General features: G+C 41.1%; 1 protein-coding gene across 1 annotated transcript in view; it reads left to right on the top strand.

The window, feature by feature from the left end:
• CDS1 (CDP-diacylglycerol synthase 1) overlaps positions 1–25244 on the top strand; it is a 32435-nt gene extending 7191 nt beyond the window's left edge. Inside the window, exons 2-13 of the mRNA XM_055700805.1 lie at positions 763–890; positions 4555–4651; positions 8961–9058; positions 11390–11529; positions 13073–13131; positions 15225–15307; positions 16775–16862; positions 17910–17978; positions 18729–18881; positions 21404–21523; positions 23500–23603; positions 24761–25244. Coding sequence (XP_055556780.1) covers positions 763–890; positions 4555–4651; positions 8961–9058; positions 11390–11529; positions 13073–13131; positions 15225–15307; positions 16775–16862; positions 17910–17978; positions 18729–18881; positions 21404–21523; positions 23500–23603; positions 24761–24890 — 1269 coding nt within the window. The 3' untranslated portion in view covers positions 24891–25244. The remainder of the gene's footprint in view (positions 1–762; positions 891–4554; positions 4652–8960; positions 9059–11389; positions 11530–13072; positions 13132–15224; positions 15308–16774; positions 16863–17909; positions 17979–18728; positions 18882–21403; positions 21524–23499; positions 23604–24760) is intronic.
• The last annotated feature ends 2621 nt before the right edge of the window (positions 25245–27865 follow it).

Raw genomic sequence — 27865 nt, 5'->3', positions numbered from 1 at the left:
TGACCGTTGGTGACAATTTGTATGTTGTCACCAAAATATACACTGCTTATTTTGCATTTGGGTTAGACACAGTGTCTAGGTGATGTCTTCCTGAGTGGTCGTTAGTGAATACTGAAGAAACAACTGCAGTGTTGGAGTCATACAAAAAATTATTCTGAGTAATACTGTGTCCATAGGACACTTGGTCACGTCACAGTTTGGTTTTGGATTGTTCTTTTCAAGCTGAAGGGTTCAAGTCCTAGTGGATCTATGTATGAGACTGTGCCAGCAACCTCTTTTCATTGTGCAAAGGCACTGGGTTTTTTCATGCATTCAGTTTCCTCTTTTATTCTTAATGTGACATTACAACTCTAGAAGACCCTTCTCCTTATTCCATAAAGGGTTAGTTTGAGATGCAGGTGAAGGAATGTGTTAGAAGGTTAGAGCTTTCTGTTAAACTCCTGTGTTCTGTGTCAGCTGCAGTATTTCTAGAAGCATATAAATTCACGCTTACGCATGTGGGTTGAAAAAGTGCCTAGAATATGAGGTTTCTTGAGTACAGCAGGTAACATCACAACATCTGAGTACTGGCCTGCGTATAAACATTTATTGGCATACATTTGTCTCCTACAGCATCTACGGTGTCACTAGTACACCGTTGTCTTTTTAGAAGGTAATGTAGGTATTATTGGGTCCTAAATACAGGTTTATGGCTCTGAATGCTGTTTTCTGACATAACTAATAATTAATCTTGCATGTTGTGTTGGGTTTTTTTGGTCATAGGAAGTGGATTTGGAAGAAAGACTTGGCGAGTTGGATCTTAGAATTGATTCAGATGTTCCCGATGTTCCTCCACCGACAGACAGCACTCCAGAAATCCTCAAAAGGGCTTTGTCGGGCTTATCTGCCAGGTATAGTAAAAAAACAGCTCTCAAATTTAATAGCTGCTGGCTAAAATTCTTACAAATTATGTTGCAGTTTTAATTTTTACAGATTATACTGCAGTTTCAATTTTTATATGATACACATGAAAACTGAAGGATAAATTTTTAGTGGATGTCATTAATTTATTTGTGCTTTGATAGTCCCTTCAGTGTGATATTTTTTGCATATACCTGAAGGTTGCCCATGGCATGCATTTCTAAGTAAACCACTGCGATGTTTCGCTACAATTTGCTTAAATATTTGCTTAAATATTTGCTCAGTCTGAGCATTGCAATAGAAGGGGCTAAAGAATAGTCAGAATAGCTGTTACTGAGGGTTATAAGAAACTAATTTCCTATGTCCAAGGTTAGGAGGTATTTGTGTATAAATGAAAAGGGAAGAAGTGTCAATTCTCTGGGTGAACTTTGCTAGCTTTTTGTGACAGCATTTCCACTTCTAAATATTTTTTACTGACAGTTAAATACAATATAGCTTGTATTTCCATACCTTTTAAAGCAACATTTAATTTTTTCCTGCTGCCTCTTTTCAAACCTAGGTTTCTGTTTCCAACCCCTGTTCACAGGAGCTTAATGGTTAGCAAATGTGTGAGGGTGTTTGTGTATGTGTATCAATAGATAGATAATGGTGGGGACCTGCATATTCATGGAGGCTAATGAATAAAGTCCCTACTATAATTTTTTATACAGTCCCTTTACAACACTTGGTCAGTCACACCCTTTTGGAGGTGGCAATTCACATTACCTTTTTTTCACTAGTGCAATGAAAGAGCATTTAGGAGGGTGATAGATCACATACCAAAAAACTACCTGGTAAAATGAATGTGTGTATCGTGCCTACCTTATGCTCAATGTAACAAACCAAGCAACATACAACATATATTTTAGATGCAACTTAGGTCTTGCAGGAGTCCAAAGAAGGACCTCCAATCTGGGCTACAATTAAAAATTTTGAAGTCTTTGTAAAAAAATTGATCTCCAGCAGACATCTTCCAATAGCAGCGTGAAAGTACATTTTTTTGACTTGATGCTCTTCTAAGGTGTTGTTTGTTTCTGTTGTGACGTCTGGGAGCTATATACAAACGTATTTTTCCCAGGTGTCAAAAAGCATGTTTCTAAACGGCACCAGCTGCGAGCAGCATGTGATGTTTACTACTGCCACACCACTACTGAAAGGAGCATCTAGTTCCTATCGCTTTCAAAGTTCTCCTACCATGTTGAATGTTGTGGAAGTCTTCAGGCTTGTTTCAAAGGGCACTTGCACAGTGATACCTCATAAGGGGCACAGGCAAAACCTTTCCTGTTTCACATGATTGAAATTCTTTATTGGAGTATTTGCACAAAGGTGCACAAGGGTGCTTTGAGTGCAAAATTAAATTCATGGTGTTTTATGAATAATAGTCTTAAATCACCTGTTAGTTTAGTAACTGGCAGGCCCACCAAAGCTGGTGTCACAATACCCTATGTGAGTGCGTTGCACTGGAAGTCTGAGAAATATTGTTTCTCTTTGTGTTTAGACTTCAGAGGCAATAGTATCCATAACTTTCCAGTGGAGAGTTAAGATAAAATAAACTTGTCAGGTGGCTTCCTAGATTATGGAGCTTGTTGCCTGTCTTACTGAAGCTGCCTTTCCAGTGCTGTGCTTGTCAACACCCTCAAGATACTCTGTGGTATTTTAACATTATTCTTAAGGGACGCTGAGTTCTTGTAAAGGAGTCTTGCTCATCGTAGATACGCCTCTAGGAGTGAGCTGCTACTCTATAACCCACATCACAGAGGAATGTAAAGCATCTGTTGTGATAAAGCCTGTTGTGCCTTTGTTCTGATACTTAAGGCAAATCCAATTAGTGGGTTTAGCTTTATTAACTTGCTGATGAATAACATCCTTGAAAATCAAATTAATAATAGTTGAAGTTTACATTAAAAGTGGAGTATGACACAAAACTAAGTGTCTTCTCAATCAGATGTATATCCTGATGCAGCAGTGAAACACAAGACCAATACAAAGCAAAACATCAGAAAGAATTTCTTTAAGCTATGGTAGGGATTCTTGTGTTTAGCAGTAACTTGTGATTAGTTGACTTGGTGTACTTTTAGAGGCAAAATTATTGAAAGGAAAAATATAGGCAAAAAAGGAGAAAACTTACTGAGAAGTAATATGAACAATAAAATACAGACTATTGATAACTAGAAACACTTCCATGGCAGAGCGAAGCATATGATGAGAGTTTTTAACATTCTTTTTTAAAATGAGCTAGGCTCTTGATTTTTCCCGATACTGGCCATTGGGGGCAGGGGGTTGGGGGTGTAGGGAGTGTGAGAAACAACATTTTGATTACTCTAGAAACTACTAAAATTTCCCAAAAAAACCCCAACCATCCAGCAAAGACTTCCGAGTTGGAGAAGACTTCCCCAAGCATGCACCTCAAATATTGTGCTCAGTTTTGGGCCCCTCATTACAAGAAAGACATGAAGTGCTGGAGTGTGTCCAGAGACAGGCAACAAAGCTGATAGAGTCTAAAGAACAAGCGTTACGAGGAGCAGCTGAGGGAACTGGGGCTGTTTATCCTGGAGAGGAGGCTCAGGGGAGACCTTTTTTTTTCTCTGCAACTACCTGAAAGGAGGTTGTAGGCAGGTGGGGGTTGGTCTCTTTTCCCAAGTAATAAGCAATAGGACAAGTGGAAGTGTCCTCAAGTTGCACCAAGGGAGGTTTAGGTTGGGTATTAGAAAAAGTTTCTTCACCAAAAGTGTTGTCAAGCATTGGACCAGGCTTCCCAAGGAAGTGGTTGAGTCACCGCCCCTGGAGGTATTTGAAAGATGTGTAGATGTGGTGCTTAGGGACATGGTTTAGTGGTGGACTTGGCAGTGCTGGGTTAACAGTTGGACCTGATGATCTTAAAGGTCTTTTCCAACCAAAATGATTTTATGGTATCAGGAATTTCTATTCTGCTTTCCTTAGTCTGTTCTGCTTTCCTTAGGTAGCCACAAACAGCTGCAAAGGTCTACAAGGGGAAAATAGTAGAACTAATTTGACCCATCACCCCTCATTGTCACATGTTTTCCTGTCCTCATTCCAGTGCTCACGAGAACACAGGACTGCTGTCAGCAGATAACCATCTATCTGGCAAAAATAGCTACTTTGCTGTTACAGAAAGCTGGTGATCACCTGTTTTTTTTTGTGTTTTTTTTTTTTTTTTATTATTTTGGTCTCTTACTCCTCAAAGATTTGTATGCTTTTTACTTGGCAGCCTTTCTTTCATATGTAAGCCTTGACATGGCTGGGCCCTTGTCAGTCTTGCTGATTATGTGATGCTTTTTGAGCGTCCTGATGTATTTTCACAGCATCTTCAATATGGGGTTGATCGGTTGAATTGCAAGTGATGTTTGGGGGGGGTGTGGAGCATGGGGGAATAAGACAAGTGACTAACTTTTATTTCTTTTACTGTGTATCCTGTTTAGTTAGATAGTTGGTTGAATCTGTGGTTCTTGCTGTGTGTTTTATTAAATGTGAAAATTTACGGAACTCCCACTGTTTCTGATACACTTTAATCTCTAGTTAGTAAAGGAAGTGGCTTTTATTTTCTTTTATAACTGCTTGGGGTTTTTTCTCTTTTTTTTTTTTTTTTTTTAATAGATGGAAAAATTGGTGGATTCGTGGAATTCTCACTCTAGCTATGATTTCTGTGTTTTTTCTGATCATATACCTGGGATCGTTTATGCTGATGCTTCTGGTAAGTTTGTTTAAATGCATTCTACCGTGCAAGAATTACTTGATTTCTTTGTTCATTGTGCCTAAGACAGCTGGAAGCAAACCGAACAGACAGCTAAGAGCAATTTGTCTCTTATTTGTCTAAATGTAAATGCCTTTGAAAAACACTGGACAGATTCACAACTGGGCCTTGTGGATTAAGGACTTCTTCTATGCTATAATTAATTTTTTTTAAAAGTAGGAATGAAGGTAACTAAGAAGTTGAACAATTGTTGCCTTGAAGTTAACTAAACTACTGTCATCCGTTTCCTTGTCTGGTTCCCATCACCTACTGTTATGTTTTTTGAGGTTTGTTCAAAAAACCCCAAGAAATGAACAACACCAACCTTCCCCCCCCCCCCCCCCCCCCCCCCGAAAAAACAACCCCAAAACAAAAAACCATGAAGACACAAGAGAGTCATGTTTGAGGCTGAGGAAAGCAGGCAGCTCTGGTTTGCTCTCTGTGACCGGCACTTAAAGGCTTTCCTCAAGCATGCTCCATTAATTCTCTGCTTCTCTATGGGGCTGCCTTGCAGCCTTGGGCTTATTTGTAGAATGGGGCTAGGTCCCATCCCATACAGAGATAAAGTGCGTTTTTATGTCATGAAGTGAAATAATAATAATATGCCCTACATACCCGGCCAGCCTTTATTGCTTCTTTCCATCATTTTTATTGCTGGTATTTTTACTGAACAATGTTTCAAGTGTCATAACCACTTGTGGCAAGTAACAGGCAGGGATGTGGCTTCTGAAACACTGAAATTGGTACTTCTGGGTAACTGCTTTGATATTTCACTCTTAAGTTCATTTAACTGTCAAAATGTGCTTTTTCTACTGTTTTGTGAAACACCTTTTCAGTTGTATTTATAGAATCATTTTGGTTGGAAAAGACCTTTAAGATCATCAGGTCCAATCGTTAATCCAGCACTGCTAAGTCCATTACTCAGCCGTGTCCCCAAACACCACATCTACACATCTGTTAAATACCTCCAGAGATGGAGACTCGACCACTTCCCTGAGCAGCCTTTTCGCATGCTTGACAGCCCTTTTGATGAAGAAATTTTTCTTAGCACCCAGTCTAAACCTCCCCTGGCACAACTTGAGGCTGTTTCCCCTTGTCTTGTCACTTGTTACTTGGGATGAGAGACCGACCCCCACCCGCCTACAGCCTCCTGTCAGGCAGTCGCAGAGAGCGATAAGCCCCCCCTGAGCCCCCTTTTCTCCAGGCTAAACACCCCGGCTCCCTCAGCCGCCCCTCACAACACTTGTGCCCCAGCCCCTTCCCCAGCCCCGCTGCCCGTCTCTGGACACGCTCCAGCCCCTCAGTGTCCCTCCTGCAGCGAGGGGCCCAAACCTGAACACAGGATTCCAGGGGCGGCCTCACCCGTGCCCAGTGCAGGGGGACGGTCACTGCCCTGGTCCCGCTGGCCACGCTGTTGCTGACACAAGCCGGGATGCTGCTGGCCCTCCTGGCCACCTGGGCACGGTGCTGGCTCATGCCCAGCCGGCTGCCCACCAGCACCCCCAGGCCCTTTCCCCCCAGGCACTTCCCAGCCGCTCTGCCCCGGCCTGGAGCGCTGCGTGGGGCCGGTGTGACCCCAGGGCAGGACCCGGCACTCGGCCTTGTGGAACCTCATCCAAGTGGCCTGGGCCCGTGGATCCAGCCTGCCCAGACCCCTCTGCAGAGCCTCCTGCCCTCCAGCAGATCAGCACCCCTGCCCAGCCGGGTGTTGGCTGCAGACTCGCTGGGGGTGCACTCGATCCCCTCGCCCAGATCACAGACCCAGATCACACGAACCAGGACCGGCCCCAGCGCTGAGCCCTGGGGAACACCCCGTGTGCCCGGCCGCCAGCTGGATGTGGCTCCATTCCCCACCCCCCTTTGGGCTCGGCCAGCCAGCCAGCCTTTTACCCAGCCCGGAGCGCACACGTACAGGCCGCGAGCAGCCGGTTTCCCCAGGAGATGCTGTGGGACACGGTGTCAAAGGCTTTACTGAAGTCCAGGTAGACAGCACCCACAGCCTTTCCCTGATCCACGAAGTGGGTCACTTGCTGGAGAAGATCAGGTTCATCAAGCAGGACCTGCCTTTCATAAAACCCTGCTCTTTGGGCCTGATCACCTGGTTGCCCTGTACATGCTGTGTGATGGCGCTGAGGGTGATTTTCTCTATAATCATCCCTGGCACTGAGGTCAGGCTGACAGGCCTGTAGCTTCCCAGACCCTCCTTCTGGCCCTTCCTGTAGATGGACATCACATTTGGTAACCTCTGCTCTACTGGAACCTCCCTGTTTCGCCAGGTCTGCTGGTAAATGATGGCAAGTGGCTGAGTGAGCGTTTCCCCAGCTCCCTCAGTACCCTCGGTGGTCCCATCCTGCCCCATAGACTTGTGTGTGTGTTGAAGTGGTGTAGCAGGTCACTGACCATTTCCCCTTGGATTATGGTGGCTTCATTCTGCTCCCCCTCCCTGTCTTCCAGCTCAGGGGGCTGGGTACCTGGAGAACAACTGGTCTTACTATTAAAGGCTGAGGCAAAGAAGGCAGTAATTACCCCAGCCTTTTCTTCATCCTTTGTCGATATGTCTCTCCCCACATCCAGTAAAGGATGGGGATTTTCCTTAGTCCTCTTTTTATTGCTGATGCATGTATAGAAACATTTTAATTATGTTGTCTGGCAGTAGCCAGTCTAAGTTCTAGCTGGGCTTTGGCCCTTCTGATTGTCTCCCTGCTTAACCTCATGACATCCTTGTCGTCCTCCAGAGTTGCCTGCCCCTTCTTCCGCAGGTCATAATCTCCCCTTTTTCCCCTGTATTTTCTTCAGAACTGGAATGCTGTTTCACCAGTATTATGGTCTGCACTGCAGCCTTTACATCTGAATTAGTCTGAGTTTTATTTCCTATTTTCAGGTGAATGACATAATAAAGTAGTAATTTATTGTTTCATTGGAAAACAGATATATAAATGAAACATAGAAATGGAATAATGTTCTTCCTCTGTTGTACTGCAAAGCAATAATGCTGTCTTCTAATATGATAAACAGGTCGTACAGTTGACATTTGAGACTTTGTAAAAAAGAATGGAGGGAAAGACCAGTTTTGTTCATGAATTATTACTTTTTACTGGAATCAAATACTTTACATTTAAACAAGAGTTGTCATGTTAAAACCAAATCTTAATACTGAGCCTGAAAATGCCCAGAGTATTTTCTTGTAAGAAGGGTAATCTAGTGAAGTTTGGAAGACAAAACCTGAGACTGCTCTAAAAAGTGTGGAGGCATGTTTGATGTTTGCCTGCTACTAAGGTAACAGGTACTTCCATGCCTTTGGATCCCAGCGTCCTTTTCCACTGTGAGGTGCAATCCTTTAACGTTGCTCTTGCACGTAGCATTTCAGTTTTATAATGTAGGCCAAGCATAAGGGCACGAGAAAGGGAAGCTTCAAAATTAACTCGCCGAGGTGGTGTAAGACTGTTTTAAACTGCATTCACCTGTTGAGCAAGACAAAATTTATTCATGGATGCAGGTGGTGAGAGAATACTGCAAAGCCTGGCACCTGGCGTGTGCAGCTGGTGTGGGCAGGTTCTCACCCCTGCCTCTGCACAGGGTTACTTGTGACCTGTGTTTGGCAATACTTGATAGCTGGGCAGGGCCACCTGCTTGGTGACGGTGGGTTAGCCAAAACTGGTGGAGAGTCCTTTGGAGCCCAAAGATTGACAGGACGTACTACCAGACTTGCACGGGCAAGCATGGGAGTAGTGAGATCAGCAAAACAAAATTAAACGGTGGAGGGTGTTGTGTTCAGACCTGGGTTAGGTAAGCTTTGCTTCTAATCATCAATGCTAATTGCCCTTAATGAGATGCTTGCAAGTGGAAGACCTGGGTGTCCAAGTTGTGTTGCACAGCTAGTTTTTTCCATTGGGTCTTAGAAAATATTTCTTAAGCTAAATTTAAGGATGAAGCTTAGCCAAAAGGAGTAGAAGTGCCTTCCGTAGAGGAAAGGCTTTCGACCTGTTGCTGCCGAACTGTAAAAGTCAGCAGCTTTCCTTTGTTTCACGAGTGTATTCTTGTAGGTAGCCCCATGTATTTTTTTCTCAGCATGCCTAGTGATTCTGAGGGTTTTGGGGGAGGTTTAAAGCAGAGCTTTAGTTTTCTTTGGACTTTGCTTTGAACCTGTCTGTTTGCTGTGCGGAATTTGAATTTGTAATAATTTCTCCCCTTAGTGCAGGTTGCAGTACTGCTTACTGCCTTTAAGAAACAACTGCAGCATCTTCACATAGTTTTTTATTTCTTATTTTAGGTCTTAAGCATCCAAGTGAAGTGTTACCACGAAATCATTACTATAGGTTACAGAGTCTACCACTCGTATGATTTACCATGGTTTAGATCCCTCAGCTGGTGAGTAGCAAGCAAGAACATCAATAAGCAGGGATGGGAAACTTAAATGTTCATGTTCCTCATGTCCTCTCATGGCAGAATGATGGCTTTGTATGTCATGTGCACACACAAAACTTGACATCTGTCTCTAATACAGGATTCTGTAGCTGTCTTCCACCTCTGAACTTGGACAAGTTAGTTGGCCTTTTACTATCACAATTTTTCCCTTGATAGAAATACATATATATGTAAATATATATATGTATGCATGTGTATATGCTTTAAGTCAGAACTGAGCATGTGTAAGCTATCTAAAAATGTGCATAGCCAAATAATCACCTGATATGTATTACCTGAACTGCTTTGCTTTTTTTTTTTTTTTACATTGGCTGTTAACCTTGCACAAGTAATAAATAGAACAGGTACCTTAAAAGCTCCTCTACACGCACGCAGAGAATTGAAATAATAGCATACAAGCTTTAAATCCTTTCCAATCATGCATTTAATCACAGGACAGCATACATGTAGTGTTGGGGGATCTTCTGAAAGGCAAAACATAAGATTAATTTTTCTGGCAAATCCCAGATACTTGTGACAATGTCCAGTTTACATAGGGCTGGATAGAACTGGGGAAATCAACTCTTCTGAGTTCTGGGAGGAAAAAGAAAAGCTTTTGATTAGCATTAGTGTTATGGGAAGGTGTTGGGCGCATGTAGTCTCTAAGGTGCTTAAGGACACAATTCTTCGACATGGCCTGTGTTGTGTTGTTTCAGATTTGTGTTGGGTTTGTCTTTTTTAAGGAATTGAAATATCTGTGTTATTCCCTGTCTCTTATCACATCGCTTCTTCACTTCTAGAAGCAACTTTACTGTGTAATGTTGTCGATTCCTGCTGTTGGCTTTTCTGTAAGTGCTAATCGGTTCCCCTCTGGTCACACCTGGATTATCCAGGGGAATGATCTACCGTCTGCTTTATTCCATAGCTTCTGGATCTACAGCTACGGCGCTCAGGCATGAATGATTCTACAGCCTTACCAAAATGTTTAGAGGACAATATAGGCACTCTACCACTTAGTCTACTTTGGCAGTTGGCCACTGTCACCTTCATATGTGGAGCTCAATCAACTCCCCTGTATTGCTATACTAGTTAACATCAGAGTTCCTTTCAGTCCAACATCTGGCCACTGAGACATTTCAATGAGATGAGAGAGTCCTGTTAGTAGTCTGAAGATCAACTGTTTGGCTCAGAGATGTGAAGTCTTGCAAAATGAGTGTCAACATCTATTAGGGGGAAAAGGATGAGTACCAATTGCTTGAAGACTAGCTGGAGATCCAGTTTATCACAAGTTTTTATCTTCTGTGGCTGACTTTGGTAGTAAGCTGAGGAGTATGTTGCCCAGAGAGGTGCATCTCTTAGTGATTTCGGATTTGCTATTTATTGGTTTTTACTGAGTGCTGCCTTGGTATTTGAGGATCCCATTGTGACTTTAGAAAGCCAAGTAATTGAACTTGCATGAAAACCTGTGACAGCGTTACTGCATACTGACTGCTTTGGCTGAAGGGAATTTCTTTGAAGATCTTGCAAAAAGAGATGGCTGAAGGTGACGTTTCACCTCAGTTGAACTTTGGGTATGAACATAGTCCCACAAAATTGTTTTGGAAGAGTTGTAGTAATACCTGCATTTACTAGTTAGTTGATGGATTTAACCCGGTCAGAGTAACGCTCGGTCAAGAAAGCTAAAAGGCAAAGTGCATGGTGGAGTAGAGCAGGAGATGCAGCAGTAACTCTTTCAGATGTGAATCTTCAGGCCAGATGGCAAAAGTATAGTTACATTCAGATCCTTCAGCTCTGTCACATGCACTGTGTTACAACCTCAGCGGTTTCGTTATGCAAGTACCTTTTTTCTTGTTTGTAAGGCAGAAATTACAAACCATCCTTATTAGGATACAGGAGAAGCATATGCAGAATTTCTTGTGTTGGTATCGATGATAGCAGGTACTTGTTCTTTGCTTTTAGGATATCTGAAAAGGACTTGCATAGGTGTGGAGTATTCAATACTGTAGTTAAGGGTGAAATTAATTTTCCAACTGTATCCTGCTGTGTTTGTTTTTCTAGTGCAGTTGCTTTAGAAAAAATTAATTACAAAGATTGGCTTGTCGGAGGAGACACCAACCCAGAAGTATAAGACTGGGTTTATACTTGAATTTTATTTATATCACATCTTTTCTCCCCTTCTGGTTTTCCTTTTGTGTGGTGTGTTTTATTGTGGTTTTTTGTTTGTTTTCTTTTTAAGAATGACACTTAAATACATACTATCTTGTTAAAATAACTTCTAGTTATTGTGTGTTGTAGGTACTTTTTGCTCTGCGTGAACTACTTCTTTTACGGAGAGACTGTAGCTGATTACTTTGCTACGTTTGTTCAGAGAAGAGAACAGCTTCAATTCCTAATTCGTTACCACAGGTTTATATCTTTTGCACTCTATTTAACGGGTAAGTGTAGGAAATTTCAAAAATGAAAGAACTTTGTGCTGCATTTGTTTCTTTGCTTATTTCTTTTAAAAAAAAATCATTTCTCCCCAGCTTTATGCACTTTCAATTTCTTTTTCCTCTTGATGTTTGAGGAAATGAGGTGTTTGTGGTTCCATTTTTCCTGTGAAAAGATGAATATTAATTTTGTGTTCACCGAGAGTAAGAAAGCAGCCTAAACAAGTAGATTATTTGGAGGAAGTTGAGCTAATAGTGCTCAAGAGAAGTTGGCATGAAGTAATTTTGATCGCTGAGGAAGTGGGGCTCTAGTACTGGAATACATGAACACTATTTTGGCAGTCTGTGGGGATGACTTATATGTGTAATTGCTGTGCTGGGCCGATGCTTTATTTTGCAAGTGTTCTAGTAGGTCTACAGCAATAAGATTTACCAATGTATTTTAAACTGATTATTCAAAATGCCTGAAGGTTTATTTTGAATGCAAGATACTCAGATGCTTTCCTCATGGATAGATTTTCCTCACTATCCAAAGAATATTTAAAAGCCTCTTCTCTAGGAAGACAAGATGTAAGCTGGCAGTCTTGTGGGTATTGCTTTGTGATACACATGTCCATGGTATTTTCAGCGATGCAGTTGATATTACTTTAGCATAAAATTAAATCAATTGAAGACTCAGATTGTCCTAAGGGACAGGAGACTGCTATGCTACAAATACTTGTAAAATATATTAAGAAACCTGATCTTCACGATGAACTGTCAGTCTGTCTACTCTTAATTTATTTTTTTTTAAACCAGATAAAAATTCTACTCTGTGCTTAGATTGCAAACTTGAAACTGACTTTGCAAGACTTGACCTTTTTCAGTTGCCTTTGGCTTGAGGAAACTAACTGAGCTAATGCCTCGTGCCAGCTGAAGGATGGTGAGGGGAGAGATGAGACAAGCCAGTCATAAGCAAAAGCAGGTGACAGAAGGTAGCAGAACCCCGTGGTGGCTGTCACATTGGGATTGTGGGGTCACTGAGGGGCTGTCCCCAAGGTTAAGGGTCTTCTAAGGACCTCTGACCCCTGCTGGTGCAGGACGTTGCCCTAGTGGAGAAGAGATGCTGTCTTAGCCACCCAGAATGTTTCTTTTAGTCAGTTGAATTCTCCCATACCTGCACTTCATGCTTGTGTTGTGTGCAGCTGTAAGGCTGTCTGGGGCAAAGGGGCAAGATGGTCTTTTCCTTTTGGTTATTTCTGCTAATTTTTCAAAACCCACTTGTTGACTTGGTTTTTGTGTGTTTTTTAAAGATGATGGTCTTCTCCCCTAAAAATTGATGTCTACAATGGGACCTTGTAAATAATGAAATGGGTGCTCTTTACTGATGTTAACTAAATCTTGTGCTCCGATGAGAATAATTCCATATGCACACTTAACTGAATACAAGCAAACACTCCTAGCAGCAGAGGGATTAAAAACTGCTTCAAGGGAAGAGAATTACTGGTATATCATAGTTCAGTGTAATGAAATATAAGATGGTACAAACTACACTTGCTTTGTTTTACAGGCTTCTGCATGTTTGTTTTGAGTTTAGTGAAGAAACATTATCGTCTGCAGTTTTACATGGTGTGTATTACCCACTTTGCTGTGGTCACTCATGTTATGAATGTCACTAGAAGCAGTCGTGTCCCTATGCTTGTAAAATAGCTTGGAAGAGGGGTGTGGAAAATGCACTTAAACAGACAGTAATGTGAAATCACATCATGTTGGCCTGTTCAGCATCTGTTCACTTTGCAGCTTGTTGTTATATTATGGGATGTGGCCCTTCAGTCAGTGCAGGCTGTCACTGGAGAGGCCTTGTGCATGTACAGCCTGATACGTTTCCCTTGGTGAGAGGCTGGTGTGAAAGAGATTCCTGGAGAAAGGGGTGTGCGTCTCCCCGGTCTGAAGCCAAACAGTTCAGCATAGGTGGGAAGTGGTTCTTGTGACTCAAGTGTTACTTAGTACGTACTTACTTAGAGGGCCCACTGAAGTACTGTGATGGGAACTTGATCTTAACCCCTATGTGGAAGGTTTATTCTGTGACATTTAAAAGCAGTTCTGGTCTTCTGCTCTGCTGTGCCTCCATAGATCATTAATCCATTAAAAGAGACCAGTGTTCTCATCTCCTGTTATTTGTCCACCTAATAAACATCATAGTAGCTAATCAAAGAGTGTGAACCTTTTTCTTATAGGCCAAACCCTAATTTTGTAACATCATCGGTAAAAAAAACAAAACCAAAAAAACACCTAAAAAGAAACCCCCAAAACCCCACAGACACCCCCTCCCCCCCCTTTAATATAGGAATGATAAGAAGCAACACAAAACAGTAATGCAGCTTCTGTCTTTAAAGAACTCGAGCAGTCAGGGCACTGCACAACCTTAAAGATTTCCTAAAGCTCTGGGGATGCAGTTAACCCCTCTGTGTATACAGTGCTTTAGGTAGCACTTCACCATTGAGGAACGCTAATTCTAGACTCGTACTTAGCTGAGCCCTGTATGAGCATGTAAAAAACCACTTTTACTCAAAAAAATTACTGTGTGTGGGAGAACTTGTCTGACAGGGAGATGCAGCTTTTCTAGGAGAGGTGGTCTTTATCTTCTAATCTGCAGTAAAAATCCTTATCATCAGATTGGCACAAGGTAAATATATTAATTTTCCATGATTTTTTCCCCCTGCTGGAAAGAAGGCAGAAAAACTTGGTGCCTGCCCAGAAAACATTAACGTGTGACCACTTAAGAATTGCAGTAAAAAGATGGAAGCCACGCAACACAGTGTTTGGGCAGACAAGATTAGCCATTTGGTTTTAGGTGGTGTTCCAGTATCACTGTACACATACTAAAAATTTTGCTCCAAAGACGCTTTAATTAACCAGCAGGTAATATTTTCAGAAACCTTAGGCAGTTCTTGCACACCCCCTTTCAGCCTTCTTGAGTTGTCTTAACTGGAAGGAGATGCTGGCTGCCATAGGAAAACACGTGTGATAACAGATCGAAAGAAGTAGGACATTTAGAGTGCTTAAAGTTGGTGTTTCATGGAAAAACTACCAGTTCTTGATTTAAAACTTTTTGGAAAATAAAACTTATTGTAGAATCTTTACTGGTAAACTGTTTGGAAACCACTTTATTGTGCACTGGTGCTACAGAATAAACACCAAGTACATACAGTAATACTGAGGAGAACAACTGTTGGAATGACCATGTGTGTAAAAATTAACACTGTGTTTTCACTAATCCTGAGAATATTCATGTTTCATAAGAGGACTGGTATTCTGTTATGAGAGATATCTACATCTGTGTAACATAACTCTTTCATAAGTAGTTCATTGCCATTTTATCGTTACAGTTCTAACATGTCTGTTACATGTATATACAGAATATCACGTTGCTTACATTTCTTTGCTGCTTTCACGCTGAAGGTGTATGTTTTATTAAATCAGATGTTAAACTGCATGTTAAAACTTTCTGGGTGGAGGTAAGTGATGGGGAAACCTGTTAAAGTTTCAGTACTTGCTTCAGAAAGGCAGCTAACTTGTGATATACTGTATGCACACATCTCTTGCATTATCACTAGAACTGGTCTTCCCTGTGAACTCCTAACTATCTCCTTTAGCCAGTATTTGCCGAGGTGTACGGGTCAGTGTTTTCACTAACTGTTGTGTTGTTGCATTGTTAACAGTTCGCATGGACTCATGTCACTTTGCTGATCACTGTAACTCAATCTCATCTTGTCATCCAAAATCTCTTTGAAGGCATGATCTGGTAAGGGGACAGTAATAAACTGGTTTGTAACTGTTGCATTGAAAGGTTGGTTCTTTTACATAGAACTGGTTAAGCAATAATTGTGGAAACAGTTCAAAGAGCACAAATTGAAGGAGCATTAATGTCTAGTTGGAAGGGGAATCAGAGGAATTGGGAGCAATGAGGTAAAGGATACAGGAGAGGAAGCAGAAACCTCTAACTAGGTTGGCAGCCACAAGTGTGATAGTTTTGAACAACCGCTTAATTTACTTGAAAGGAGGATTGTTTGCATGCTTGGTGAAATAGTTTCCATAGCATTTTGCTGAATGGATGACTATCCAGCAATTATTTTTCAATTACTTGGGAGCTTAAGGTTGCTCAGAGCTATAGAAGTTGGACTATTTAATTTGAAATCCCCAGTCTGGTCACCTTCCCTGTTCAGATAAATTCAGATTACTTAAAGTATTTTAAGAGTTTAAATATTGGATATTGTTGGATCATCTTAATGCCCCATTTCCAGCGATATATTAAATTATGATGATGCAGTTAAACTCAATTACTTAGAACTGCTCCTCAAAGAGAGGGTGTGTTTTCCCACCCTGCACCTCTTTAGGGACAAGGTAAATTACAAGTTGAGAAAGAAGGAAGAAGCACATGGAAGATAATCTGTGTCCTTCTAAGGACATAAAACTGCATGTTGTCCTGTTACTTTTCCTAATATATTTACAGTGGGGGAGATTACTGCAGAAAAGATGCGCTCATAGAAAAAAAACCCCAAAGCCTTTGACAAAGTTTGTGCAAACAAATTTTTTTCATAGTGATGGTGATCATGTGCCAAAATCTGAACCTAATTGCCTTGCTAGCCTGTTTTATATTTCCACTGGTGCTAGGCAATTTTTCAGATGGTTGCAAAATCTGACTTTTAGCTTATTAATACATCTCTGCTTTGAAAAGGGTAAAAAATAGAGGTTAACAGGCTTGAGTAACAAATACAGATGCTGTCTGCATGCAGAGAGCACTTAGAAAGCTAAACCAGACTGCTCCAAGCTGACAAGAGGGGGGAAAAAAAAAGGAAACTTTTTTTTTTAATTTAGGTATCATTACACTTTACAAGGAATTTGCTTGCTTTGATGTTACCAGAAACATTAACATGTTTATATTTGTTCATTTCTTCTTAACTGTGGTACCAGTCTTCAAGCCTGATAGGAAAAAAACAGCCCGCTCACATTTTAATCTCATGCACCAAAATCATATTTTAACTTGAACTAACATGGATCTGTAATGGTCTGGATTGGCTGAAGACTAAAACCAGTATAGCTAAATATGCTGTTCATGCAGGAACTAGCTGAACACATTATGAAACATAATTCCTTCTAAATACTACAGAAAAAATTCCCAGAAACAAATGCTGCTGTTTCAGTTTCTGTCCTATGTTTAGGTTGGGCAGCTTTTCTTTTTCTCCGTGAAACTTTTAATGTCTTTCTGTAGGTTTCTGGTTCCCATTTCAAGTGTCATCTGCAACGATATTACTGCTTACATTTTTGGATTTTTCTTTGGCAGAACACCATTAATTAAGGTAGGTACTTAGGCACTTCCTCACTAACAAGCTTTTACAATTTATAGCATTTTTGATACTTGTTCAGAAACACGTTCATGGAAAAAATACTTTCCGCTGTGCTGCGTGATGCACATCTTTGCTAGAAAAAACAATTGACTATCCTATGTCTGAAGATTTGTACGTGGAAACTGGGATTAATGTATATGTGATATTGACATTACAGTATAATACAGTTCAAGCCTATTACATCATAATTGCTTCCTTTTTGGATGGTATATGCGGGTTTAACTGCATGCTTACTGTACAAAAACTGTAATTTGAAATAAGCTGCTAGGTCATATATACCTATGCCTCGTTTGGTCTCGTGGAGGTAGCACCAGGGTCTCAAGCAGTAATCTTCCTATTCTGCTAAAATATACCAGACTCCACAAAAAGCCACAAATTATTATTTTCATGATGTTGCAATATTAACTTTTGGGTATTTGGCTGGTTCTGATATTAAACTGCTCCTAAATTGAAAACGTGATAGAATTTGATGAAGAAAATAGCTTGCTACACTGGCCTTTCCAGGCCTGCAGTTATTTACTGTATTGTTTTGCCAGTCTGTATGTAGGAAGCTAGTGTCTCCCGAGGAGCATCCCCAGCAGCAGTGATCTAACACCCAGGCTTCCGTTGCTATCTAAGTGTGCAGTTGCTAGCAGAGGTCCCCTGCAGAGCCATCACGCACTTGTGCAGGTTTCCGAGCCTTCTGCTTGGAGGAGCTCAGCGCGTTACCCAGGGGCAGGCAGCAGCCTCAGGACAGCAGCAGCAGAGGAGGGAAAGGGAGCCCTCCATTCCCTCAAGCTGCCCAGTGGCACTAACCAAGCTGTGGCACTTTCCCTCCTTGCCTGGGACAGGCCCTAGCCATACTCCTCTGTGTATCTTGCTCAGTGGCTGCAGCTGCTGACACTCGGTATTTCACACATCTGAAAAACCCAAGTAGAAAGTTCATTTTCACAAATGAGTTCCAGTAAAAAGGGTTCAATGATGCAATGATGAGGCTAATGCTATCTGTTTTGTGCCTAGCTGTCTCCCAAGAAGACCTGGGAAGGGTTCATTGGAGGCTTCTTTTCCACAGTTGTATTTGGATTTATTGTAAGTAACCACAGGACTTTCCTTGTATAGGTTCAGTCTTCAACTTCTTGTTTTCACTTGAAGTGAAATTACTGACAAATTTGCTCATCTCAAACTGCTGAAAGTCTAAGAGTTAGGGTTTTGGTTAGAGAATTCTGCTGGACAGGTCAGGCACGGCTCGCACCTCTCCTGAGTAGGTCATATTGACTATTTTTGTCATTACTGTTACTATCTCTGGAATAGCATTATTTATGCTTTTTATAGTAATACTTTTGTATTACCTACTATATAATGACATTTCTCCTGAGAAGTAGTTTATACTGATGATATGCGTGGATGGTAATACCAGCATACAGTAACTGGTCTGATAAGTAATAGATCACCAAGGTCAGCAGAACTTGTAACTGCCAAACTTGGTAGAAGCAATAGTTCAAGTTTCAGTGGAGAAGTGAACTGCAAAGAAACGATGAGTGGCTAACATTTTGAGGATTTTTTAATGCAAAAACGTCCAGTAGATGTGAACCTGAGAGAGATGAAAAGGAAAACAAGTTAGGAAATCATCACTAAGTCCATTGAATGTCCCCATTTGTCTGCCTTGTTGAGGCGTTCTCCAGCTTGGCCAACAGGCCAATTTTACTCCATTCTGGGTCTCTTTGTTACTAAAAACATCTTCATTATCCTCAGTGTGCAATGACAAAGCCATCCATTACAGTATGATTTTTGACTTTAACAACAAGTGCCTATTTCAGGAGTCTTTGTTTTGCTTTTCAGTTTTCCTATTTTTTGGCTCAACATCAATACTTTGTCTGCCCCGTGGAATATAACAGTGAAACCAACAGATTTGTGACAGAGTGTGAACCTTCAGAGCTCTTTCAGATGACGAAGTACTCTGTGCCACCGTTGCTTCAGGCTGTGTTGGGATGGGTAAGGAAAAAAACCAAGGCTTTGCATAAAGTAGAAAGTGTGCTTCTCAGACTGAATGGTTTTCTAAACCTTTTAGAAAGGTGTATGAATGCTGGTAAGGCTTGAAGGGTAAGAACCAAATGGATGCTGTGAGCTCCTCCGTTGCTCAGACAGGGGAGGTGGTCGCCCAAGCAGAACTGAAATGCTTTGCTGGAGTCACCCAAGGACAGCCACCTGTGTTCTTGTGGCCTCTGCTCTCTTTGTGCTGGAAGTGGATGTCACATCAGCATTTTGCAGACAAATTGTTGTTGAAGAGCAACCTTTACATTTTTGTGGAAAGTGAACAAAGGCTTGTTATGGCCCCAATTAGTAGCAAACTTAAGTACTCTTCTAGAACTTCATTCCATTTTCAGCTGGCGTGTAACTGTTGCTAGGATTGGATGTCTACTTTCTTCACCACATAGCATCTTGCACATTAGTGCCATTACTTCCATGCTGAGTGAAAAAGGAGTACCAGTAATAGTTCCACGCAATGTAGTCACTGACCCTTTTCCTCACGCCCAGCCTGGAAATTTGTGTAAGTGAGCTGTTGTATCTTCACCTGTCAGGAAATAGGTCATCAGTTATTCTACTGTATAAAACAGTGCTCCGAAGTCACCAGGCTCCAGGGGCACTCCAACAGGGAGAGAATACTGGATAGAAACAAAGCAGTCATTGTCTTTCCTTTAGGGCAAAGAGGAGGTGATGGGGATAAATGCAGAAGCAGCGAGTTCCGCAGTGCTGCTCTCACCTGTGCTGTGGCTCAGCACAGAGGGTGACTGCACAGCGTGAGGGAAGGCAGCAGGCTTTGCCTATGTTTACATGGGTGTAAGGGGAAGGAGAAGAGTTGATGTGGTTACCAGAAGGAAGCACAAACTGAAAACTGTAGCAACCAAACCTAAGACTAAAAGTAATTAATGGCTACGGTTGGTACTCAGAAAAGCGAGATCGCATCTAGAAGGAGCTCTGGTATTTTTCGTACCAAATGAATGTACTGTTGCTTCAGGGACTGTGGGGTTGATTGCAAATTTAATAAGGATTTTTCTGCACAAAACCACCATGTGGAATGAGCAGGGACAAATCTTACTGTGTCCAGCTATATTGTGTATTTTAGTAAAGGGCAAGGAGATGGGAATGCCCAGCTCTGTGCCAGTCTGATAGAGAGCTATCAGTTAACCCTGAAAAGAGGTAGTAGTTCCATGGGCTCTTCCGGAGTATTTTTGCCAGGCTCTAACAAGCCTTTTGAAGAGAGAATTAGCTTTAGGGCTCGTTGTAGAAAGTCAAATTGAATCTACTTGTTCAGGCAACAGCCTCTTTTGGATTTTCCTTCTGTTAGTCAATTCCTGATGTTCTCTCTCAGAATTATGACCAGGTGTTATGTTTGGAAGACATTTGCTGGATGTCAAAAGATATGGAGCCTTGTGTTCTCCCAGCAAAAACTGACTTAATTCCAACTCATAAACTTTACTGTTTGACAAATTGAATAGTTTATCCTAAAAGAAAGGTGTCTTCAGAAACTGCACAAAGTAGTCAAGATTGGTGTTGGCCAGCTGTGATGCCATTCAGAAACACAAGGTACAGGATTTTTCAGCTACAGATGGTGTTGATCAAGACTTGCCAGGGGAGGTATGCTCTTCTCGCAGGGATGAGGCCAGCATAGCATTCCCTCAGAGGCTGCAGCTTATACCATTGACTTGAAAGTGCTCAAAGCTAAGTTACAGAAAACCCCTACCAACAAACCACAACCCCAAAAACCATTTTCCCCAAAAAAATCCCAATCAAAAAGACGCAACAAACCCCAAACACCCCAACCAACCAACCCCCCCCCCCCCCCCCTTTTTTCTAGTCTGTGTCAAGAAGGAAAACAGGTACCTGTTGCCAGCAAAGTCTCTCTTATCTGTAAGAACTTGAACGGCTCAAAAAAATGTCTGTGGACAGGCTGAAGGGACCCATATCTGTTTAAATGCAAACCGAAAAGTTTAATCTCTAATCTCCTATTATTGCCATATGTACACAAAGGTGACAGTATGACAGATCAGTGCAAATTTCATAGCTGTCTTGTGAGAGCACTTGAAAGAAGTGACAGTGAATTGCATGAAGGTGGAGAGCATTGGGCCACTTACTGGGGCGATACTAGGAATTTGTGGAAAGCTCCTTTTTTTCTGGAAATGGAGCTGGAAAAGCAGAGCCAGGAAAGATGAAAGAGTACCATGGTACATTATGGAATTAGTAGTTACATTCCTTACGATCAACTAAGCGATTGGCTGAAAACCACATAGTTTGTTAATGTTAACTGCTCTAGCAACCCCTGATACTTCATCCTGTTCACGTGGTCAGACCTTTCAGCAGCTTTCTACAGTGTGTCTACTTTTCCTTTCTTTACAGTATTTGTGTAAGGAAAACTAGAGCTTTGTTGATATTTGCTAACACCCCCATTTTAAAATAGTAAAGCTTAAAATGCCTACCATCAAACATATTGAAATTGCTAATTATTTTTCTTGTAGGAAACTGTGAATATGTACCCATTTCAGATGCACAGCATTGCATTGTCAACGTTTGCCTCGTTAATTGGGCCTTTTGGAGGATTCTTCGCCAGTGGATTTAAAAGAGCTTTCAAAATCAAGGTGTGTGATGGCTACCAGAAGCCAGTTTTGTTTTGGTTTTCTCTTTGCGTTAGATAAATTGGTGGATGTCGTTTGGTTTGGTTATTTTTTTAATCGTTTGTTGTAGTACCTAGTGTTTCTGCTAACGTGCTGTGATGTTTGAGCATCGGCAGCGTACTTAGTTTTATCAGATATATGTATGTGTTATTCTTAAAACTTTGTGTAATCAATGTGACTTTAGTGTTGGAAGTCAAAGAATAATTTGGTTTTATATTTTGGTTGGTAATTACTTTTTCAAGTCACATTGCAGAAATGGGTTAGACGAGCAAGATAGGAGATATTATACTTGATATTGAAGGCAATCTGTAGATGCCTGGGAAGCACTGATGGTGGCATACGCTTCAGAGTGCGGCTGGCTCCATTTTACCTGTAGTATTTGTGTCGTACACAGATGCTGACATGTCAGGTTCACCAAAGCATGAGATGTTTGGCTGCCTTTGCCCATACGGTGCCACCTGACAATACAGATGCTGTGATGTGCTAACCTCTGTTTATTGCAAGGTGTGCGCTGTCGCTTGTGGCAGTGTTGGCCCTGGCTGGTATTAAGCGGCAGCAGGAGTACGGGCAGAGGGCAGCCCCAGATTTTCACCTGACCTTCTTTATGTCTTGCTAGGACTGCTGTAATTCTTACCCTGTTGCTTGTTGTTGTTCCCTGTTTTGGCGTGGGCATTGCACAGAAGGATACGGACCTGTTTGTGGTGATCTCCTGTACGTGTGCTTGGACTTACCCCTCCTCATGCCAGCCCGAGCAGCTTGTTCAGCACTTAGCTAGTGACAGCCTCGTGCGCTGTCGTACCTGTACATCCACGTAGCAAAAGACTCTGTGAAGAAAAGCTTTTGGGAGAAAAATGCTTCTAAAAAGCAGCACTTCCTCTTAAAGTAGAGCGTGAAAAAGTAGCTGGTTTGGGTTTTTTTTGTGTTGTTTTTTTTTAAATACTTCTGGGCCCCAAGGTGGTGGCCAAAGGGTTGTCGGGAAGACAGCACGGGTTAGGTGATACACTCCATGCCTACCCAGGGCTGGAGTGGCACTGGCACGGGGCTGGTTTAACTTGCTGGCAGTTGCCCCACATGTCTAAGGTCAGGGTTTTCACCCAGCGAGTACACAAGTGAGTGTGGCTGACAGAAAGGATATATGAAGATAGTTTGACTGATAAAGCTGTTCTGTTGGGTAGACAAGGTCAGGTAATACAAAGGTAGTGTATAGAGTTTTGTTTGCATCAGAAATTTTTTTTTTGAAGTAATGATAATTTTTTCACTACAGGTTTTTTTTGATTAAATAAATAAAAATAAATTTATTTTTATTAATAATATATAACTTCTTAAATAAATTTGTATGGTATGCAGACATTATGGTTTTTAACTGTGGTTACCAAGAACCCAATGAGAAAAAACAGCAGGTAAATGGGCAGTCTGACTTGCAAAGCCGGTGTTAGGCAATGGAAAGAGTCCTCAGGTTACTGCTTCTCTTGCAGCAAATATATATCCCCTGGTTACAAATGTTTCAGCAGCAGCTGTAGAGCAATGAAAGAATTAAAGAGGAGAATTATATTCTGCAGAGGCAAGAAATGACAGCCATTAGCTGAAGAGGCTGGCTACAAAATGAAGTATGTATAGGCATGCAAGTGTACTCGGTACTGGCAAACCAGCACCTGACTTACTGCTGTCCTCTTGTGTGATACTGTGGACGAGTTGCTTCATGTCTTATTTTTCTTCTCATCCCTTGGCTCACCTTTGCAGTTAAAAACTCCTTTAGCAAAGGAGGCTCTGGCTAACTTTTGGCTCAGTGCAGTGAAACCGTAGCTTAATTGCAGCCTTAATGTGCTGCTCTCAAGTGATAGACGCGTCATTAGTGTGTGTGGTTGGAATCACTGACCATGACTTTTTGTTGGTTGTTTGTTTTGGTTTTTTTCTCCCCTTTCCATCCTTCACACCAAAAGGATTTCGCAGACACAATCCCTGGGCATGGTGGGATAATGGATCGCTTTGATTGTCAGTACCTGATGGCCACTTTTGTTCATGTCTATATCACCAGTTTCATAAGGTATGGGCTTTTTACAATATTAACTACTTAATGAGCTGTACCGTAGTGACTTTGTACGAGTTATGTTCTGCACTGTTAGCACAGCGGAGATTGCAGGTTTCTGTTTCTGATCTATGCAATGATTTCAAATACAGAACTACTAAGAAAATATATGCCTGCCTAGGATTTGTGTCAGATTCAAGCTACGCCTTAATGTTTCTGTGACTGCTGTTAAAATAACCTGTGTGCCCTAAATACCAGCAAGTTTTGTGTAGCAAACTCTTAGAAGTTTTACTAGAATTTACTGGTGACACAGAGGTGTGAGGACGGGGTTTGGGGCAGGAGGGTTGCAGCAGCATCTGCTTTCCCTGTGTGGTTCCTGGAGAGCCTGTAGGCTGCAGGACTGCAGTTCTTCCTGTATGTTTCAATATTTCTTGGGATTTTCTGTTTGAGATGAAAACACTGTAGTTAGAGAGGAGATAACTTCTTAAAAATAACAATTTTCCCTCAACCACACTAGCTTTCAAGAAGAAATCCTGGAAATGACAATTGTCTTGCGTTCATTTCAGTTCCTGAGGCAGGGAGGGATCAAGAGGCTGTAGGTGTCCAAACTGATACATGCCTTTAGTTTTGTAAATGCTTATGGATCAATAGTTATTAGATACCTAATCAGCAACAGATTCTTTGCCTTTTATTCAGTCCATCTCAGAAGCAGACTATAAATAAGTGACAAGCTAAAAATGAGGCTGTTGTTTAAACAAGCGTGGTTTAATTTACGGTTTTCTTTACCAACATGGCCAACTTTCCATTTAGTTCAGTAGTACACAACTTATCTGGCAACAGAGACTAAATTATAAAAAAATATCTGCTGATGAAAAATGCTGATTACAGTGATTAAGTATGAATCAGTGAATTTTATTTGTCATAAGCCTTCTTAATATCCATATTTGACAGCAAATACAAGAAATGCATTTTAGTTTCTGTTCAGATTGAGCTGAGGAGTATGCTTTGCCAGTAATGCTTGGCCATGCATCCTGAGGAGATAGACTGGGAGAAATCCATAACCTGGTGTCCCCCCAAAATGGATGGATTTGTTAGTGCAGCAAGAGGAAAATGGAAAGCTGTCAAAGTTTCTTTAGAGCTGCTGCTCACAAAAAAATTTCTTTTTTCATTGACAGGGGTCCAAATCCCAGCAAATTACTGAAACAGCTGTTGATACTTCAGCCTGAGCAACAATTAAGTGTGTATAAAACCCTGAAATCTCACCTTATTGAAAAAGGGATCCTGCAGCCATCTCTGAGAGTGTAGTTTGTCAAAATGGAGGACTAGAAGAGACCTCCATTTACAGGAAGCCTGTGGAAAAGCATTGCTGATGTGCATATAGGTAACGGCTAAAGGAAGAGTTATTTGTGGTTTAGCAGAGGTGAATGTTTCCTGAAATGAATGTGAATGCTCTGACTTCCTATTAGGACACAGAAGATCTCTTACTCATAAAATAATTGAAGTGCTTGCAAAGTAACAGCACATGTGCTGTATATTTTAGTTCCTGAAGTGGATGGCAGCAGTCTGCAGCACCCAGCCTGACAGGTTTGGTATTTAAAAAACCCTTCCAAAATAAAGTTTACCATTAGTTTTTAATGATTATTTAATGTTGTATATCTTTAGCAAAAATTTTTTGGCCTGCAGTGGTTACTGAAGTGTAAACAGATGAGGCAGGTGGTCACTTTTATGTAGCCCCATGCAGAAATTATGATTGGCCAGAAAATACTTGTTAGCCCAGTCAAAGAGGTACTCACAGCCTGCTGTATCAGACGACCTGTATTTACTAACTCACTGTGAAGGTTAAACTTAGCTCTGTTTTTAATTAAACAGCTTTCTTATGAAACTATTTCACGCTTTCAAGAGAAAAGTACCTTTACTGAAGTATAGCTGGGCCTGTTTGGGCTGTGGAGCTGCTGGTTTTTTAGTTCATGTTACAGATTATAAACAAGCGTCTACATCCAAGAGTAGAGATTACCTGAAAAAATGGGATTCTGCAATCCAGTAAACAGATTGGGGAGAATCTGGAGTTTAAACCCTTGGTTTCCACGGCCTGGTCAGTGTCTGAAGACAGTAATTCAAGCCTTATTCCTTGTGCCTCTTAACCACCGTGTAGAATGGGGGTACTTCCTTCTTTTTAGAAGCACTTTGAAGTCCGGAGTAAAAAGTGAAGATTAAGTGCTGTTTTAATAACCTGTTACTCAGTGAAAGCAGAAACTTATCTTGTGAATGTGCATAGTGCAAGACAGGATGCATGGTTCTGCTGTGTGTTATTTATTAAGAAGATACTCAGGCAAGCTTGGGTAACCACATAGGTGTTTGAATGGAGAATTTTTATAGAAAGTTTTCTGTAGACTTACTGGGGCATATGAGGAAAATCGATGCTCTGTAATTCTCAATCCTAGCTTTTTCTAACATTTTTCATCATATGACATATCTTGATGCAAATAAAAAATATACACTTTTTTTGAAATTACAAAAATGACTCCTGTACTAACAGAAAGCACAAATGCCAATTTTGTTTTGGTATACTGTAACTCGATAAAATTTAATTTTTCCAACTAGTTGTATATAAGTTTCTCTTGTGGTGAACGTACTGATGCCACATATATGTGTGTATATATAGAAAAATATTAAAAGGTGCGTGTGTATATATATATGAAAGATGAAAATTTTAAATGGTTGGTGCTACTTGAGGATAAAACCATGGAGAAAATCACAAGGGTGGGTGATAGGCTATATCTGTAAAATTCAGGTTATTTTTGTTGAACACTATGTAGCTGAGAGCACTGGGCACTCTGTTTTGGACTTAGGCCATGGTAGCATGTGTACAGCTTGTGTATGGAAAACCACACCTGTACGTAGCTATGAAACAAAATCCAGGTCTAAAGTAATTCCTGTTTATGTCAGGTATTTGACAGAATTAAATTGTCTAACCTGGAGATTGCAGTACTGTATTGAAGGAACACTCCAAGGGGTGACAAATGTCACCAGCTGTTTGTCTGTCAGTGGCTGTGCAACTTGGCTTATTAATTGAAGGGGACTGAATTTCAGCCCTTCCATGGGAAGGGCAGCATAGCCCGAGGTTAAAAGGCTAGCACAGACAGCCAGGGAATGGATGTGTGGAAAGGTGCTTTAAAAAGAGGGGAAGGGAAAATGAGAGGGTGACCAAAGTAGCATACCTGGAAAACTAACTTTTCAATGAGGCTTTGGTTATGTACAGGACTTTGGTAGATGCTTATGAAAAAACCACAGCCGTACTGGAGCATCCTGGGTATTAAAAAAAAAAAGAATAATTAAAAATTTTAAAATTATATATAGAATATATAGAGAGAAAAGTAATTGTTACTTTGGAAACTTGGACTTTTTAGTGTAATTTTCTAGCATGTATAATAATGAATTTAAAATATATTTTGGCATTTATTACAGCAGAGCATTTCAAATTAATTGCTATCTATTTGCACAACAGAAAGTTTAACACTGCAGTTCTGCTGTTCAATGTTAAGATGAAGAAGGGATCACTTGTGAGCTCACTCATCAATTTTCTGGCTAGAGTAATAGCTTCCTAATGGCTTAGGCTTGGTGTAAAAGCTCAGCAGGACCTGTCACTGTTAAGTGACAACGATGCTTGCTTACTGTGAAGTGCATTTACCCCACTTGTTACTTCTGTTAGCTCAAGCAGTGCAACATAATCGACAAGAAAGTTTAACTTTTTACACCATTGATTCTTTTCACTTGCACTTTTTTCCCAAGTTGCTATAACTACCTGTTGAGCAAAAAAAAAAAATGTATATTATGTAAATATTGTAAATGGTATGAGCATATAATTTCTGGTTTGGTTCAACTGTTTCGATCTTTCATTGAAGCAGGCATTGTAAAAAGAATAAAAATAAAACTAGGACAGAAATCCTCCTCCTGTCTTGTGTTTCCTATAGCATGCACAGTGGGTGGAGATTTCTTTACAAGAACTTATATTCCTTTATGGCAACGCCTACTGTTAATTTCCTACCTTTTGCCTCTCAAGATTTCAGGCCATCCTTGACTATTGCTGCAAGTAACTTGTGTGATGTGCCTCATCTCCAAAGACATACAGACTTGTAATCTTTTCCAAAAGGTGCTCTCTTCAGCATCACATGCTGTTGCCCCCGAGTGGATGGCGCACAGCGTGCGACGCAGCGTGGCTACTGCAGTTACCTGGAGCTGACAGCATGGAAAAGCAACGCTTTCATTGCCTTCTGCGATTA

This window comes from Falco cherrug, chromosome 1 (assembly GCF_023634085.1).
Source record: "Falco cherrug isolate bFalChe1 chromosome 1, bFalChe1.pri, whole genome shotgun sequence".
NCBI lineage: Eukaryota > Metazoa > Chordata > Aves > Falconiformes > Falconidae > Falco > Falco cherrug.
This window is presented reverse-complemented; position numbering and strand designations above follow the sequence as displayed.